The 17,282-nt window shown below is 44.2% G+C and overlaps 1 protein-coding gene across 1 annotated transcript in view; it reads right to left on the bottom strand.

Annotated features, from left to right (window-relative positions):
* Nucleotides 1–270: 270 nt before the first annotated feature.
* ptprn2 (protein tyrosine phosphatase receptor type N2) overlaps nt 271–17,282 on the bottom strand; it is a 749,959-nt gene continuing 732,947 nt past the window's right edge. Inside the window, exons 21-22 of the mRNA XM_041183926.1 lie at nt 15,937–16,010; nt 271–4,823 (exon numbers count right to left, since the gene is read on the bottom strand). Coding sequence (XP_041039860.1) covers nt 4,752–4,823; nt 15,937–16,010 — 146 coding nt within the window. The 3' untranslated portion in view covers nt 271–4,751. The remainder of the gene's footprint in view (nt 4,824–15,936; nt 16,011–17,282) is intronic.

The following is a 17,282-nucleotide window of genomic DNA, read 5'->3' on the forward strand; positions in this document are numbered from 1 at the left end:
ACCCCCACACGCCAAGGGGAAAATTCTGCCCTATGTGATGGTTATAGCTTCTGAAAATCTCCAGTGTTAGTTAAGAATCGCCTGACCATGCTAATCCATGTCTTTATCAAGCTATGTTTCCTACATGTTTACTCACTGCATTCTTTGATCTACCTGTTAAGATTTTCCTTACTGTCAAGTTAACTTAGCTCATATGCACTTTCAATGATTGTTTCCTTAAAAGAGTTCTGCTCTTTTAGAAGGCCAAAGTTGAAGAAGCTCCAGACTCTGTTACGGTATCCACCATACTCCACAAACAATACTTTATTCACATGTAATTTTTTTTTACAGAAATAGAACAAAATACTTTTTATATTTTATTATTGTATGTACAAATAAATAACCATAAATGAATATGAAGTAAGGGAAGAGAGGATTTCAGAATGATCCAGTATTATGGGGGAAATTCAGGTAACATGGAGATGAAAATCCATCACATATGTTTACCGTGATTATGCTGGCACTAAATTAACTGTCCTGAAAGACCAGAAGGGAGCCAAGTAATAGGTCGGATTTGCCAGACAATTCTTCCATGATGACGGTCTGTCTTATGCAGAACCAGGATTTCATAAAGTAGTCAAAATCACACTGTAAAAAGACTTATACCAAAGCCTTCCTGAAAGAGAGGTGGGATGGAAGAACAACACCAATCAGCACCACTTGTCGGTGCTGCCAAATTGTAAGTTGATTAGTCTGCAGCATCAATGACTATTTTCAATGCAGTATTCAGCCAGATCCGGCACATCAGGGGTCACTTAACTTTGGCACTGGTGGGAAATGCAATGATGAATTAGATGCCCATTATATACAACACTGACTGGAGACATTATAAGTGACTAATTCAATATTACCCATTTTATACTTGACACCAAAATTACAAGTATGCCCATTTACAATGCAAATCTGCAGTCTGTAGAAGCTGGAATCTTCAACGATTGCAAACTTGCCTTTAAAGCTTTAGGTTTTCAAGTATTGTAAAAGGTTATTTTAAAAAGAAAGCTGCTTCCCCTTTCCTAACGGATGGCAGGAGCAAAGCAGGCAGGGGAAATGTTCTAAAGTATCTTAGGGATAACTTCAACTTTGGCCAGTAGTTAAAATGCTGAGAGTGAATCAGCAGCCCAATTTACATTTCCCCATTTTAAACGATCATCCGTAGTCAAATTGATCCCCTTTAAGCTTAGGGAAGATAGTATAGGAGGAGAAAAAAAAGCGACTGACACAGTGAACACAGGAGAATTGTCTCCTTCAACTTTATGCAAAAATTAAGTGTGTGTTTTGTTTAGCAATCTCAGGGTAATATTCCAGTATCAATATAATTCTAGTGTCTGATTAACTAAATATTAATATTATAACCAATATTAATATTTAGTTCGGCACCATAGTGGTGAATATAAACAAAAGTCGTTGGTCCAGGGAGATGGAAATTTCCTTGCATCTGCCAGCAGATTAATAAGAATTAAAATATGTCAAATTTTCAAACTGCCTCTCCTGGAACTTAAAAATAAAAATCCAATGTCATGCATTAAATTGTGTAAAATTGAGCAAGTAGTTACGTGATTTTTTTTTAAAGTTCTGCATTTTTGCTTCAAAATATTCACGAAACAGTTGACTTTGGTCTGTGGGAAGAAATGTCAAAGCTTTAACATTGTTTTTCATTCCTGTTGAGCATTTTGTGCATTCAGTTAATGCAACATGTGAATTAATATTGTTTAGTTGAAAAATGTTTTTATCTCCCCGAGTTAAAATAAAAATATATGTGATTTTGAATGCTCCTTTTCAAATGGAAAATGTGTTGGAATGTTCAGGAATACCTAGTCATGATGTTTCACTAAATTTTGAAGAAAAGCTATTCAATACTTAAGCCAAGTTATTGAAAGCATGTGGCTTTGAAAGTGTTAAATGTTCTGAGAGCGACCCAGCTACATAATTTTGGCTACTTGTAAATAACCGATCCTTATCATAAATTCTCTCACCATAAAGCAAATAAAATAAGTTCTAATTGGGAAATAATACTGATTATTTATTGGATAAAAAGAAAGTACCAGTTATCAGTAAGAGGCAAACATTAGGCTACTTTTGAAGACTTAACACAACAGAACTCACAAACAATTCTGATAAGAGTGCTGTCTTCGTAAAGCTAAAACAATTAAAATATATTCTTAAGAGGCATATATGAGATTGGTCTTACATAACTAGGACTATTTACAGACAAAGACTATATATTCTGTGCCAACATCAAATTTGCAAGACTGTAGTAGTTGCCAGAATTGAATAAAATCAAACACTTAGGATTTCTACCTACATGTCGACATTGAGACTCAATCTGAAGTGGAAGAATACTCAGAAAAATTAGTTGAGATTGCGCTACTTTAAGTGGGACAGGACAGGATCTGGGTGTTCAGTAAGGACACAATCAATAATCAGATTAATGTTTATATTTGCTCACCAAGGGGTAAGGATATCATTGTTCCCCTTCGGCATTATGTGCCAGCTGAACCAGTAGATTGTACAGGAGGGAAATAAAGGATTATCTTGGTGTCTCACCAGTAACCAACCTTGTACCAAAGCTCAACAAAAGATGATAATCAACTGCTCTCATGTTAGGAATGGCATATAGATGCAACTCATGCCACCTTCAGTAGACTCAAACCACAGTACTTCTAACTGCACGACTGTGATTTCTTACACTAACCTCTCTGAATCTGACTGCTGGTTTGTTCCCAGTATTAATTTTGATTTACGGACACTATTTGTGATGGGCTGGTTCTGACCATCAAAGCCTAAATTGGATTGTCCAAACCATTTGCACTTAAGACCCTCGAGTTCACGGCAGGAAAGGGACCACCATCACACTGGTCTAGGTTGGATTCAAACCCAGAACTCTGCATCAGGTGTATTGACATAACTATATATTTTCCAATAAAGAGTTGATGTATGTGAGGGAGAAATATTTTAACAAACAATGTTAGTCAAGGAATGGCAAGGGCAATACTGAGGTTATCTAATGTATTTTAGAATTAAGTTCAGAAGAACACCTTCTTCAGTGTGACAAGATCGACCAGACTGGAAGTAACTGAAGCTTTCCCATGGACTTTATGCAACCTTCACACCTCTGCCTGTGCATGTTCTTTTGTGAAATATCAGGGCTTTGGATAGAGATCTAAAAGGACTGTTATTATATTGTCCTCTCCATTCTGTAACTAACTTAGAAGCAAAGGATATCAAGTGCGGAATCTCTGTTAGGTGTTGCATAAGGCTATGAAACACCAGCACTGCCATGAGCTGTTGATCAGATAACAATCTCTCAATTGCTTTTCCTAGGCACGATTTGAATGTGATTCTTCCAAAGGAGAACAGTATGTTCAAACATAGCACATGTGAGCAGTGGAAGAATGCATTCAACACCACTAATAATGCTATAATTTAACACATTCAACATTCTAAATGTGTGACTCTGGTAAATTATGGATCACTAATTATGTATGGATTAATATTACTTGCTAAATTCACCACCACTATCACTGATTCTCCTGGATAACTCAGATAGAGAAAACTTCAGGGATAGCAGAGAGTTTTTTTCTTATTCATTTACAGGATGTGGGTGTCACTGGCTAGGCCAGTATTTACTGCTCATCGCTAATTGACCTTGAGAAAGGCAGTGGTGAGCTGCCTTCATGAACCGCTGCAGTCCACGTGGTGTTAGTGCCACAGGGGATTGGACCAGGGGTACAGCAATTGTTTTATGTTTCAGTGGGCATGAGGAATATGGGATTCCTACACAAGAAGTATGTGGGATTCATTCCTTAGGTGCATCGAGTGAAGACCAGGAGCATCCCCAGGAGAGGGGGCAAGTCAGTAATGTAGTCACTTCTGGTTTCCTGCTTTCCAGCACCCAGATTCATATTGGACAGAGGACAGCATGTGACAGAATGAGTCCTATAAGAAAAGGACAAAATATAATTATAATTCAAATGCAGGGTACCTCCTTAAATAATCCACTGGTAACAGTGCTGACAATTTTCTACTGGACTAAATACTTTTAAAATGTTTTTATGACAGACTCTAAAGGTGTTTTAAGGCTGAAATAATTTCCCTTGAATTAATTTTGTACCAAACACCATAACTAACCATCTTCAGGTATCTTATGATGACAACCAGATTACAACGTGAAAGTCACATTGTTACTGTGAAAGGCCAAACATATGGGAAGAATAGTGACATCAGCCTTTAGGAGCAGGAGCAGGAGGACTCCACGTGGAGTTGCGTGGTGATTACTGATGTAGTTAATTTCTGCAATAGACTTAATATATTATAGATTTAATACAGACAGGCTTCTCTATAGCTTTATTCCAGTATTAAAATTAATAAAAACTAAAGTGTTATGTTTTTAAAATTTTGACTCTACAATATACTCTGATCTGCCCTGTTTCTGGGTTATCTCCTTTGAGTGCTTTACATCCAGTTCTGTCCAGTCCCCAAAAAGCATATGTATAAATACTTCTCACCTAATCTTTATTTCTTCCTACTTTGAAACGGTTCAGAGTTTATTTTTTGAGCTAAGAATTGCATCAATTACAGATGTTGAAGGGACACATTTTCTAAAGCCGTTAAAATAAAAGTTACACAGCCAAGTTCAGATCACATTTTCTACAACATTCATGGAGACCGACACGATTAAAGTGTTGGAGCCACGAGGAGTCTCTGGTTGTCTCTCACTGTGGCAGTGCCTTTAGGATAGCGTTCACTTCCTCAGCCACTGCTGTCAACGCAAACTCAAACTGCTCCTGTGAAAGATAAATAAGCACAGTTAGAACAAATTATCATGTCATTTATGTGTTAACCACAAGACACAACCTATTATTTTTTAAATCATAAACCCAGTAAGAGTCTATGGGAATACAATTTTTCCACCTCCTCTCCTCTTTTGAAGACCTTGGCTCTTGTCAGGGTCGGTTTTGAGCAGCCTTCTGGTACCTCGCCCAAGTCTGTGACTAGAAACAGTGACTGCCAGGAGGATAATCAACCACAAATGGCACTATAAACCAGCAAGATCCTGTCCGCACTTGCTAGTGACCCCACGGGCAGCCGAGGTCACTGGACTGCAAGAAGTGGTGGGAAGTCAGGCTGAATTTCCAACTTCCCAAAAGCACTAAGACCTCCTGGAACATCCCAACTAGCAAACAGATATTGACTGGTTAACTCAACACAGGTCAGAGTTCAAACCCGAGTCTGTTGGGAACTAATGAACATAATATACTGTTTGAAAGGGTGGCGGAAGCAGATTTTAAAAACTTTCAAAAGTGAATCGGATGACTGCTTGAAGTGGAAAAAAATTGCAGGGCCATGCTGAAACAGTGGGGGATTGGGATTGGACAGCTCTTGGATAGCTCTTTCAGGGAGGAATCTTCCGCTCTTGGCCTATGGGTGTGAGTTGGAATCATATCTGGATTCCGACACCAGTGCAATACTCAAGGCTCCCACATAAGAGGCTGCCTCAGCTCTGCCATCCAATTAAGTATAGCCAGCAATTCCCCGAGGCTGCAAGCCCAATCAGAGGTGACAGATGTGAGAGGGAAACGCAAGGGTTCTTCCATCTTGAGGCACCCTCTGAAGGGACATTAGCCTTAATAAAATAGATGTTGGCCACAGCTGCAAGGCCATCTTCATGTGGGCTATGCACCTTCTTGCATCATTGTGTACTTAGACACACATTAAGCTTGTGTGTGCCAGACTCTTATACTACACTTCCCCGAAGTCTTTATTCAACTTACTTCATGCGCAGGATTTCCCCCCCGTCAGTGGCGAAGTTGAAGTGTGGGCGTGCAGAGGCGTGCCTCCAATCGGCATCCCTGATTGGGGGGTGTGCCGCCATTTTACGTGGGCGGGCCAATTAAGGCCCGCCCAGCCGGACATCTGCCCAGAAGCGCTATGCGCACCCTGTGTGGGTGGGGGGAAATCCCTAACTCTGAGCGCGCTCTTTCGCACATGCACACCAAAGAGCGCACTCATCTTTCTGAGGCTAAGTGCTGCCTCAGAGAGATCAGCTCTACTGTCAAAAAATTAAAAATAGAGAAAAAAAAATTCCCTGACATATCCCCTCATGTGACACTGTCACATGAGTTGGGACATGTCCATAATTTTAAAAAAAACTTTAATTAAATTTTTTAAAACCTACATGAAACCTCATCCTGCCGGTGGATGAGGTTTCATGCTTTTTCTAATGCCTGCCAGAGCTCCTGGCCTGCCCGCCAACCTTAAGGTCCATTAATTAGTTTAATGACTCTGTCAATGGCCTCAATTGGCCATTGACAGGTCGGAGGGCGCACAGCTAATTTTGCTTAGCCCCCGCCTGCCTGAAAATTGAAATGGTTCCGCCCAACATCACCGTGCGTCATTTTACGCGTCGGTGAGCGGACCCCGCCCCCCCCACCTCCTGCCCCCTGCTCGCCAGCGTGAAAGTCCTGTCCCCATGTCTTACATTGTTCTCAGTCTCATGCATTTACATTGTTCTTACCACCTTATTGCTATTACTACATTAGCACCGTTACAATATTCTCACTACCCTATCTCTGCCCTTCAAGTCCTTGAATTTACAGGTTGAGATGGTCTGGAGGCCTTATAACCCTTCCAAATCTCATTCACCATTCTGTCAGAGGAGTGGTAGGTTCTGCTGTTTCTGGTTCTTCCTGTTAATTTGGAAGTTGGTATCCTTTCATCCCTTTTTTCCATTCCTTTGTGCTGAACTGCCCTTGGCTGGTTCGGCTGTTGTGTTGATCAGTGGTCGCCGCTACTCTAACTTGTTCCTTGCGGGGTGGGTGAACAATGTGCCCATCTCCATGTCACTGCTTTCTTTTCTTCTTTCTATGTGTAGGCTGTTTCGATGCCCTCTGTGGCTGAGGTAGAGCGTTCTTGTGGCGAGAAGAAGGTTTAGTGGTACGCTCACCTCTGCTTTTTGCTGTTGATGGTGGGAAGCTGCTACCAGGTTCCAGCATCCCTTGTGGTTGTGACATGCTGGCTGGAAGCTGCAGCTTTGTGCACAATGGTTGCCGTGTTGTACCATTGTCATAGCTGGAGGTAGAGGTTTCTCAGGTTGCTGATCACTCTTTTGTACCACTTCCACTGGAGGTGTTGTGGTTATCTCGTGGACAGTAGGCTGGTCTGACCATTGGGCATTTTCAGGAACCTGCAATGACAATGGATAAATCCGTTCCACAAAAAGAGAAGAGAGTTAAGAGCTGAAAGTCTGAGTCTGAATACTCTTTGGTATTTGGGAACTCGGGGCTGTGCAGTTCTGGTTGGCTAATGACCGTGCTTGTCTTGACATCCTCTGCCGTCTGGAAGAGATCCAGGGCTAAGCAGGCATCCCTGTTCAGGTGAGAGAAAGGCTCATTATGGATGACGTGCATCAGCTCAAAGATCTGTTTTTCGCCAGGCCTCAGTGGTTCCAGGATCATGCCAAAGACTTGAAGTCAAATTCCTCCTTCCCTGTAAATTGACGTGCCCATCATTCAAAATCAGAGGTCTTTGAGCCATGGTTCCTTGTCTGGCGGGACCGCCATGCTGGCAACTGAATTTCATGTAAAATTTGTTAGATTGACAAAGATGTCTGCATTCCAGAATGAGAACCCACAATCCTTGACCTCACCCATGAAGCATGTCTGTGTCTCTTCTGGGTTTTCGGTCTCAACCTTGTGGATTACTTTTGGGCTTTCTGTGCGTTTCTGGGGTTTTGACTTGCGCAGTTTGCCACTGTGTCCCATCCTGTTACAGTGGGAGCATTGGGCTGTACTTTCAGGACACTGACCTCTCCTTTGAGGGCACTTCACACCGCAATGCTGGCAAGGTTGGTCTGCTGGCCGGTTTGGGAATTGCTTTCCCTAATTTGGATTTGTCCCTGTGTCTTTGTAGCTTGATGAGCTGGACTGAGGGTTGGCTTCTGGCCTATGTTTTATTCTCTCCCCTTAAGATGTCCTGTGCTGCTTATGGAGTTTACACAGTCTAACTATCTGGATTGCCTTGTCCAGGGTTAGATCTTCTTTAGCTCGTAGGAGGTCAGAGAGTGTATCGTCTCTCACTCCCACCACTATTCTGTCTCTGATGAGTGCAGACTTTAAATCTCTATGTTCACACCCTTCTGCCATCCTGTAGAGATCATTTATGAAGAAATTGATGGGTTCCCAGGCAGTTGGGCTCTCTTACTGAATTTAACTCTCTCCAGTATTTTATTGGTTTTCAAGTTAAAATAAATGGTCAAAAGATTTTAAAACCTCCTTGAATTTGGTGGATTACTCATTAATATCCTGTCTTACAATGATGTCGTCTGCAATTGGGCCTATAGGGTAAAGCAGCATGCTCACCTGCTCTCCTTCTGACTTTTTATTTAAGCCAGAAGTGATGCTGTATTGAAAAATATTTTCCTCCAAAGACCCCAATTTTGTGACTGGTTTGGGCCTTGGGTTAGTCCAAATTGAGTTGGAAGTGTTGAATTGTGATCCATGTTAAAGATTTTTGAATTGTATGTGCAGCTTTAAGAGCTAACAGGCTTTCAAGATGGCATCGCTGTTAACTCTGAGACAAAGGGGTTTCCTTAACTTGCTGGTTTTGGCGGGCTCTGCAAAATGGCGATGACACGCTTCTTGTAGAAGACTATTAGTAATGGCTGCCTGGATCAGCTGTGTGCTGATCTTTTTCATTCCGTGGTTTTCTGTGCCAAGTAATGAGGCATTCGAATTTAAAGTTATGCTTGTCGTTTTCCAAGCTGGACAGTCTCGACATTCACGAGAGATGTAGATAATTAATTCTTTTTCTGATTTAATGAGTTCGGAGGCCACATGTTGGGGCTCTGACCAGGAAATAGGGTTTTAGCAATGAGCTTTCTTTCAATGGCGCCTCTGACACGGAATTAGGGAGAGGATTCTCAGGACTAGCTGCAGCCTAGAACTTTAAAAGATTTAGATCACCCCTGCAGGCTCTGTGGATTCTGCACTCTAAAACTGGACTTCCAATGGAAATTCAATGGAGTCTTCTGCTGCAGTAAAAATTTCTACCTTCAGCTTCCAGGCCTTTTCTCTAGAGCGTTTTCTGGTGAGGTTTCTCTGCGTCTTCAGCTTCTGTTGGGAGCTTTCATTGAAGTTTTGTCCTGGTCTGCCAGCATCTTGGCTTGTTTCAGCATTTTAGCTAGGTTGAGGGTTTTTGATCCCCAGCTGCCACCATGCTGGGAGGGTGTTTTTTTACAGAATGGTGTCTCTTAAAGAATTCTTCATAGTTTTCCGTAGGTTAACTGTAAGTCTTTATTATTAGGTAGAGCTATTTACACATGTACTGTAAAAGGTACAGGTTAGGAGCTATCTCCATGCTTAGGCCTTAACCAGTCTCTGCTCAACACCATGCTGACCTCTGGGTCTGGGTCAAGTGCCTTTTTACATCACTGTGTGGGCAGTGCTGTGCTCTGTCCCACATTAACCCTGTAAGTGCCAGACCCTTATACTACAGTAGTGTTTCACTGATGGCTGTGGCTTCAGTGAGACTGGTAAAACAGGGGTCGCTATTGGCCCCTCCCAGGGCAGCTGCCAGCAGACTGCCTCCAGACACCTGCTGGACTGGGCCCTCATTGGTCACTTAATTATAGAGATTGGCTACCATCTCCTGCTAATTAGGGATGAGATGGGGGCGGGTATTGTGGTGAAGTCCAGGCTGGGTTGGGAGGGGCAGTCTCTGCCAGGGCTGACCAGCCACCGGGAAGATCACTGTTTTCCCAAGCCCTGTTTCTCTGAAATTCCTCCCTGCCCTGAAGCCTTCCTCCATGAAACCGGGTGGATTCAGCCCTCATAGAGCCAGCTCAGGCACGATGAGCTGGATAACCGCCATCTGCACTAGATCTTTCTACGCTTTACCACCTTGGCAGTACATTTAACAACTAAGATATCAGGGAATGTCTGTATTATTGTCAATGGGAACCTGTCTTCCAACTTTGCAAAATGGGGGAGTCAAGATGGTGATTTTTAGGGAGTCTGTTAGGGGAGCCAGGTTACCTCACACTTATACCTGTTTCTAATACTTGCAAAATAACTTAGACATTTTTTATATCCAACTGCAAAAAAATCATTATTAACAACTTGCAAACCTACACCTGAGATCAAAGGCAGTGCGATAGAAGCAGGTGCTTGTGAATGGCTTATAACAGAGCCTTAAAGGGCACTGGGAATGCAAAGGAGCTGGACTTTGGAGCAGCAGGCAGCATGAGTGCAGATCCTACAGGAGGGGATACAAAACATTTCAAAACCTTGATCATAAAAATGTTTCCATGAGCTTGATCCAACAGCTGAGGATCCAGACTCGTAATGCCCATGGCGGGGTCCTTGGGTATACAGGAAGAGAAGCCAGTTGTAATAGAGCCAAAAAATGGCATTGGTGTCCCTTGGCGTTGACTTTCGTGTGTGTAGTGAGGCTTCTGCCTGTTTTGACAGCAGGTCTAGTTAACAGGTTGTAGGTGGGCCAAAATATTTAAACAGCAACAGCGCAGTGGTAAGTCAGCATGTTTCATTTCAGTGCTACTATTGCCCTGTTTTTAAGTGCAAATGGGATGGTAGCAACATGAAAATTGCACCACTGGGTACCTTTTTGAACTCTCATTCCCTGTCTCAAAGGGCAGAATTTTGTCCTTGGCGTGCGGGCATGGGGGGTGGGGGGGGGGGGGGCGGTGGAAGCCGACTGCCGCCCGCAATCGGGGCCGGAAGGCAATTTCACGCTGGCGGGACAATTAAGACCTGCCCAGCGAGAAACCCGAGCAGCAGCGTAGGGTGTGTGCCCGCTGCATAATCTCCCCGAGGCAGAGAGCTGCCTCAGGGAGATGAACTGATTTGGAAACAAAATTAAAGATTTTATAAATGTCATGGAACATGCCCCCTCATGTGACTCTGTCAAATGAGCAGGGACATGGTATTTATGAAAAATTAAAGTTTTTATTTGATTTTTATTTGCTTTTGGAAACTTCATCCCGCCGGTGGATGAGGTTTCCAAAAAAAGTGCAAAGGCCGCTTGACCTTTTCGCCTGCCCGACTACCGTAAGGTTGGACGAGCAGCGAAAAATTTACTTTAATTACCTTTGTAATAATGGCCTTAGTAGGCCTCATAATTGCTGGCAGGTGTGCTTCCGACTCCGGCACGCACCCGCTGACCGAAATATCACATGAGTGCATGTCGTTATCACGTGTCATTTTACACTCGGTCAGGTTGGACGTGTGCCTGCTCACCGAGCTAAAAATTTTGCCCATAATGTGGGGGTGTTTTTATTGGGGGGGGGGGTGGTGGGGGTGGCGGTGGCGTGTGTGTGTTTTTCTGATCACAGAGGTGGTGGGGGTGGGGAGGGTGGGGGAATGTCCAATGGTCCAATCGGGAGCAGTCCCAATCATGTTCAGGGGGTTGGTTGGAGGGAGCAGACAGATTGCGGGTTGGCGCACAGGGTTTCTGGGTAGCTTGTCGAATTGGGAAGAAACGTTTCAGCTCCTCCTGGCCCACAAGCCGTGCTGTAACTGCGCTCCCCATCTGGATTCAGCCCCTTCACGCCCTCTTTCAGCGGTCAGGTTAGCTGAAGCCTGGGAAATCAATCTGACAACAAATTAAAAGTAGAATGACTGCGAAAGCAAAGCACGCAGCCTCATTATAATATTTAGATGACCAACCCGCCTCCTGCAGGCTGATTGGTCGCCTCGCCTGCCCCTCAGGCTGCCCAGTTTTGTTAAAACTGTAAAGTGGGCTGAGTTGGTTTGGGTTCAATTCCTGTTGCCGATTCTTTGAATTTTAACTTCTGCCCTGACCCCAACGCACCTATTTGTAGGAGTTAAGATTCAGCCTTGAGCCTCACACTCCACTGCTGGATAAGGACGCAAGAAGCTGCTCTGGCGTATGAGAGAGGGCGTCTGTACTACCCCATATAATCCAAGGCAATTAAAGTACAAATATTAGAGCAAAGAAGGTAATGGAGATATTTTATAGCGGGCTCACGATTACGAGGGGTTCCGATAGAGTAAATAAGGAGAAACTGTTTCCTCGTCCAGAATGGTCGGCAACCAGAGGACACAGATTTAAAACAACTGGCAAAAAAATAAATTGGCAGCTGAGGAGGAATTCTTCCACTCAGCACGTTATGATCTTGAATGCACTGCCTGAAAAGGCAATGGAAGCAGAGCAAATGATAACTTCCAAAAGAGGAATTGGATCTCTACTTGAAAAAGAAAAAATTGCAAGGATTTGAACACTGGAGCGGGGTCCGTTCTTTCAGAGGGCTGGCTCAGACATGAAGGGCCAAATAGCCTCCTGCTCCATTGAGTGATTCTGAGCGGAATCGTCCCAGGTTTCCACCAAGTGTGGTTGCGAGCGGGAAAAGGGACGTTTTACCCACTGGCCGCAATGGCGGGTTTCCATGCCGTAATCCTGCCTCTTAATCATGCATTCCCGGGGAACATGCCGTTTCGCTGGTGGGCAGCCTCCAAGTCACCTGCCACCCCGTCACCTCACCACTTCCTCACACCGGGTGCCATACTTAAAGTGCAGCCACGCATACACCTCTCAGTGCTTCCAGCCCAGGACTGCTAAATAAAAGACATGGCCCCAAAAGGCACCACCCCCCCCACCCCCCGATTCAGAGATGTATCCCTTGGAGGCCTTCTGGACACCGTTGGAGCCCGCCGCGATGTCCTCTACCCTGCCATGGCACAAGTGTCACCACTCTGGTTTGGGAGGCAGTGGCAATGGTGGTCAGTGCCAACGCTGCACAGAAGAGGTTTGCCATCCAGTGCAAAAAAGAGGATGAATGATCTCATCTGTGCCACCAGGGTAAGGCAACCATCTCATCACTCTAAACTCACAAGCCCATCACACAGTCACTGGCATCTCACTCACTGCCAGCTCAAGGGACATCACCACTCACTCTCTCACACACACCCTCACATCTCCATTTGGCCTCATCTCCTCCGGAGACTGACTCTTCAGCCCTCACCATCTTGAGGCCACTTGCACAGATCAACATGTGCCCCCACACACACCCTGGGATACCCTCCTTCCCCAGTACAGCCCTTGCCCATGCAGTCTCTTCCCTTGCCTGAGGCCACTTCTCCCCCTTCCTCAAGCAAGCCCTTAGCCCTGTAGCCATTGAAAAGCCAACCCCCGCCTTACAGCTGGTCTCGTAAGTAGAGGCCTACCCATGAGGCCCCCTAAAAGTGATGTGATGCTGCCTTCGAAGCCTGGCACTGATGACCGTGAGTGCTGTCCAAAGCAAGGCAGGCAAACAAACCTCAAAGCCCTGAGTGAAGTGCGACTCGCCAGGTGCACGTTGCTTATGTTCAGTTGTGAAATACATTGCCCAGATGGTCTAACGTGCGGTGATAATTCCAGTGAGCAGGGCTTCTAATAATATGCAAATGTATTAAAATGAAGCTCCTGACATGTGGCAGTGGGAATTGTGGCCCGCCATTGACGGGCGGAGAGGACGATTGCAAACTGGTTTCATGATGGCAAGAAACCAATTTTGGCCTTCCCGCCATATTGTCCACTCAAGCCCGCCATGATGTTTGACGTCAGCGGGCACGGAAAATTTTGCCCTCTGTTTCAAACCCTGGGAGGCATAATGATGAAAGTGGTCAGTTATTATAGGGAAAGGATTCCAGTCCTGCCAAAAGCTCCAAGCCTGAAATGATAATCTGTTTTTTCTCTTTTTGGACATTAGTAGAGCTATTATGTATTTCCAAGATTTATGGTTTTCACTTCAGCTTTTATAGGGATTGTGACATTGTACTAATCATTACATTGCTGTTCAAATGCTGTCAAAAACAGTACACCTGATTATTAAAGTTAGAGTTTTTAAAAAATTATCAATACATTTGACACAAGTTTATCCAGGCAATACTAATAACTGACACGGGAACCTATCTTACCTTCTAGTTTGCTACAGGACTTGCCATAATTGACATTTCAAACCTGACTTTTAATCTACAGAATTAAATGACTTTGAAGGCCTTTTACTCCTTATTTATATTCAGTAATGCAAGTGCATGGTTTGTTTAGATCCGTCTAAAGAAAACTCTCCTGAGAGAATCTCCCGCTGGTCCATAATTAGATATTTATAATTCAGCATGCATCTGAATAAATGAAATAGAGTGTGTGAGAAGGCATGTTGTTGCCTAGCAGCAGTCAGAGCAAGGTTCCACAGTGATTAGGATTCTTGTACCTGGGTACATGACTCAGAGTGTAAACTTCATTCTACACTTTCGGTCAGCTCAGTCTCATCCACCCAGGAGACAGCATCTTGATTTCTCCTTCGTGATCTGTTTGGCTTCGATAAAATCTCCAGCCGGATAATGCATCATGAGCACTGAGAAAGCCAGATCCCGAATGAACAAAAGGTTTGCAGCATCTGATTTTCTTGGGTTTATTTAAAATTCTCCTCTCTCCCCAGCTCCCCCAAATGAACAGACTCCTTGCTGGGATATGGTTCTGGTAGCATGAATAAACTTTCCAACATCAAATACCCAAGTGCCATTCTTCACCTGGGAGACAGACTATTTGACTGCGCTCGGGTCAGTGGTGTTATCATAGCCAAACCCTGATCCGAACCTCACTCAACCTTCATATGTAATTTACTGCAGGGGGTCTCTGAGCTGTGGTGGGAGTGGGAAGACAACCTGATTTTTTTTTTGTCCTCCCCAACTCTGAGACTCTGACCAGCAATAGAACTGGGGCTTTCTGGTTCCTACCAATACCTTCAGAAACACTGTAGGAAGTGAATAAAGGCCAGAATTTTACAACGCCCCCCAACCCCACCCCCCCCCACCACCACCGCCACTGGGGGCAGCTTGACAGGAGGAGGGGGAGTGTAAAACTGAGTGCCATGCCATTGCCTACCCACCCCCTCTTGGATTTTACCCATGGTGGAGGAGATGTTGGGCAGCCCGCCTTCCCATGTAAGGCCACTTAAGGGTTTCCTCCCACCAAGGCTGGGTTTTCACCCACGGCAGCAAGTGTGAATGCCATGTGGTGAATACAGCCTGTTTGTGGGCTGAGGGGGAGGGGGGCCTGTGCAGGAACCCTGTACCAAACAGAGGCCCTTCCCAAGGCAGCCCACCCCACAATCCCTCCCACCCTGACAAATGCGGGACCTGCCCGCCCCGGTGAAACCCCAGACTTAACTTGAAGTTCGGTCCATAGCGTCTCTTTGGGGGATTGTTTGCCTACCACCTCTCCCCGGTGATGCTGCTGGGGCTAGAGTGCTGCTGGCTATTGGATTGACTGGCAGCCCTGGGAGGTGGGACTTCCTCTCAGTTGGGAGTGGAAGTCCCACCTTGAGCAGTAAAATGGCCATGGGACGACCCAGCCGAGCAGAGGCAGGTTCGCCCCCAACTTTTCAGCCACGGAGCAAGGCCACCACCTCTTTGTAGAATTCTGGCCAAAGGTGGGAGGAAGAATGCAAAAAACATAAGAAAGCAGGAAATAAGACATTCAGCCCCAAAAGCCTGCCCCATCCACTGATCATGTATAATCTTATTGTGAGCTCTATCCCGTTAATTTAATCCTGTAAGGTAAATTTTGTACAACACTGTCCCATTCTCCAGAAGTCCATCTCCCCACAGCTTGAGTTAGACCTGACTGACTCTTTTCCCCACCACCTCCTCTCCTTAGCAGAAGTGGAACCATCAGCTCTCATGGAGTGATTAAACAAATATGACAAATTCTGGAAGTAGGAATTTGAAAAGCACAGAAAATACTGAAAATGTTTCAGGCTAAACCCTGACACCGATGATGCTCCTCTGATTTAAAGTCTCAGCAGAAACAACAACCTGTTTTTCATTCTAATGCTGACTGAAATGCTGCACTTTTTCTGCTTTTACTTCAGTTTTAGCTTACCTTTGTCTGAACCATCATTGGTCTCTGGTCTCTCAAATGTTCCAGGGTAGCAGCTATATCTATCTCCTTCGCACCTGCAAACAAACCACAAACTGAAGTGACATCAGCGTGCTGCACCATTCCTGCAAAGGCTGTCAATCTTGCCAGATCAAATTCTGCTCCTTCTCAAATGAAAGATTAGTTCTTTCACGCAGAAGATTGGAAATCACTGGCCAAATACATGCTTTAATTAATCCAGTGATGCCATGAAGATTTCAGTGAAGTATAATGATGACCATTGCTTTGTCCACGCAAACCCCAGTCCCACATGCAATGCGGTTGACTCTCAATGACCCCTGAAGTGGCCCAGTGAACCACACACTAGGACCACCTCCTTAGGTATGGGTATTAAATGCCAGCCTTGCCAGCGACGCCCCATATCCCAAGAATGCTTTTCTTTAAACTGTACTCTTGGCTACTCAAAAATTTTGCCCCTGTAAACTTGCATTACTTTAGGAACTTTTGAGCTGCACAGTACTTGAAATATTGACTATTGTTGGTGCTGGGAGTAGCTTAAAGTGGTAAATTAAAAGCATTCTACAACTTCATGTGCCTGTTTCTTTCCCCTACAATAAACCTAACAACACTAGATAACCCTGGTGGAAAGTAACGGAAGAAAATGAGAAGCATGCTTACTCCACATCACAGCTCTTTGAGTGGAGCAGACCAGCAGTTAGATTCTGGTACTGAGTTCTCTATGCATTGCTGCTGTGTTCCATTATCGTTGCTCTGTAAACTGCAGACAATCTATCAGGAGGTCCACTAAATGCTGTTTTCCAACTGTTTCACATTGACGGTGATCAATCAATAATTATCAGCGTTACAGTAATCGCCTTGTTGGATCCCGAAAGCCTTCTTCTCAGCTCCTGTCCTATTATCTTTTTGTTCTAATTGTGGCCCAAATCACTTATTAATGGAAGCCAAAATGGGAATAACTCAATGAGCATTTACCTAATTACTGCAAATATATCTGCTCTATCTTCTTCTGTCATTTAAAAAAAAGAACTACACATCGCACATAAATATTCATTAAAAATAAATTTCCTGCCTCTGGTGACGTGTGTTTCACGGGATGTGCAAGTTCCGAGCACTGTGTATTTAATTGCCATTGTGGCATTTCCGCAAGGTTTAAAATGGTTAGGATTTACAGTGCTAGTAGAGAGGGTGTTAAGATTCCAAGATGCACTCTTTGCAAGTGACACAGCCATGTGACCTGAATAAATACAAATGCATTAAACAGTTTCTGGGTCATTATGCAAAGGCGAAGTGTGTGCAATTGGCAACTCGAGGGATGATAAACGCATTTT

The sequence above is a fragment of the Carcharodon carcharias genome, chromosome 3 (assembly GCF_017639515.1).
Source record: "Carcharodon carcharias isolate sCarCar2 chromosome 3, sCarCar2.pri, whole genome shotgun sequence".
Lineage (NCBI taxonomy): Eukaryota > Metazoa > Chordata > Chondrichthyes > Lamniformes > Lamnidae > Carcharodon > Carcharodon carcharias.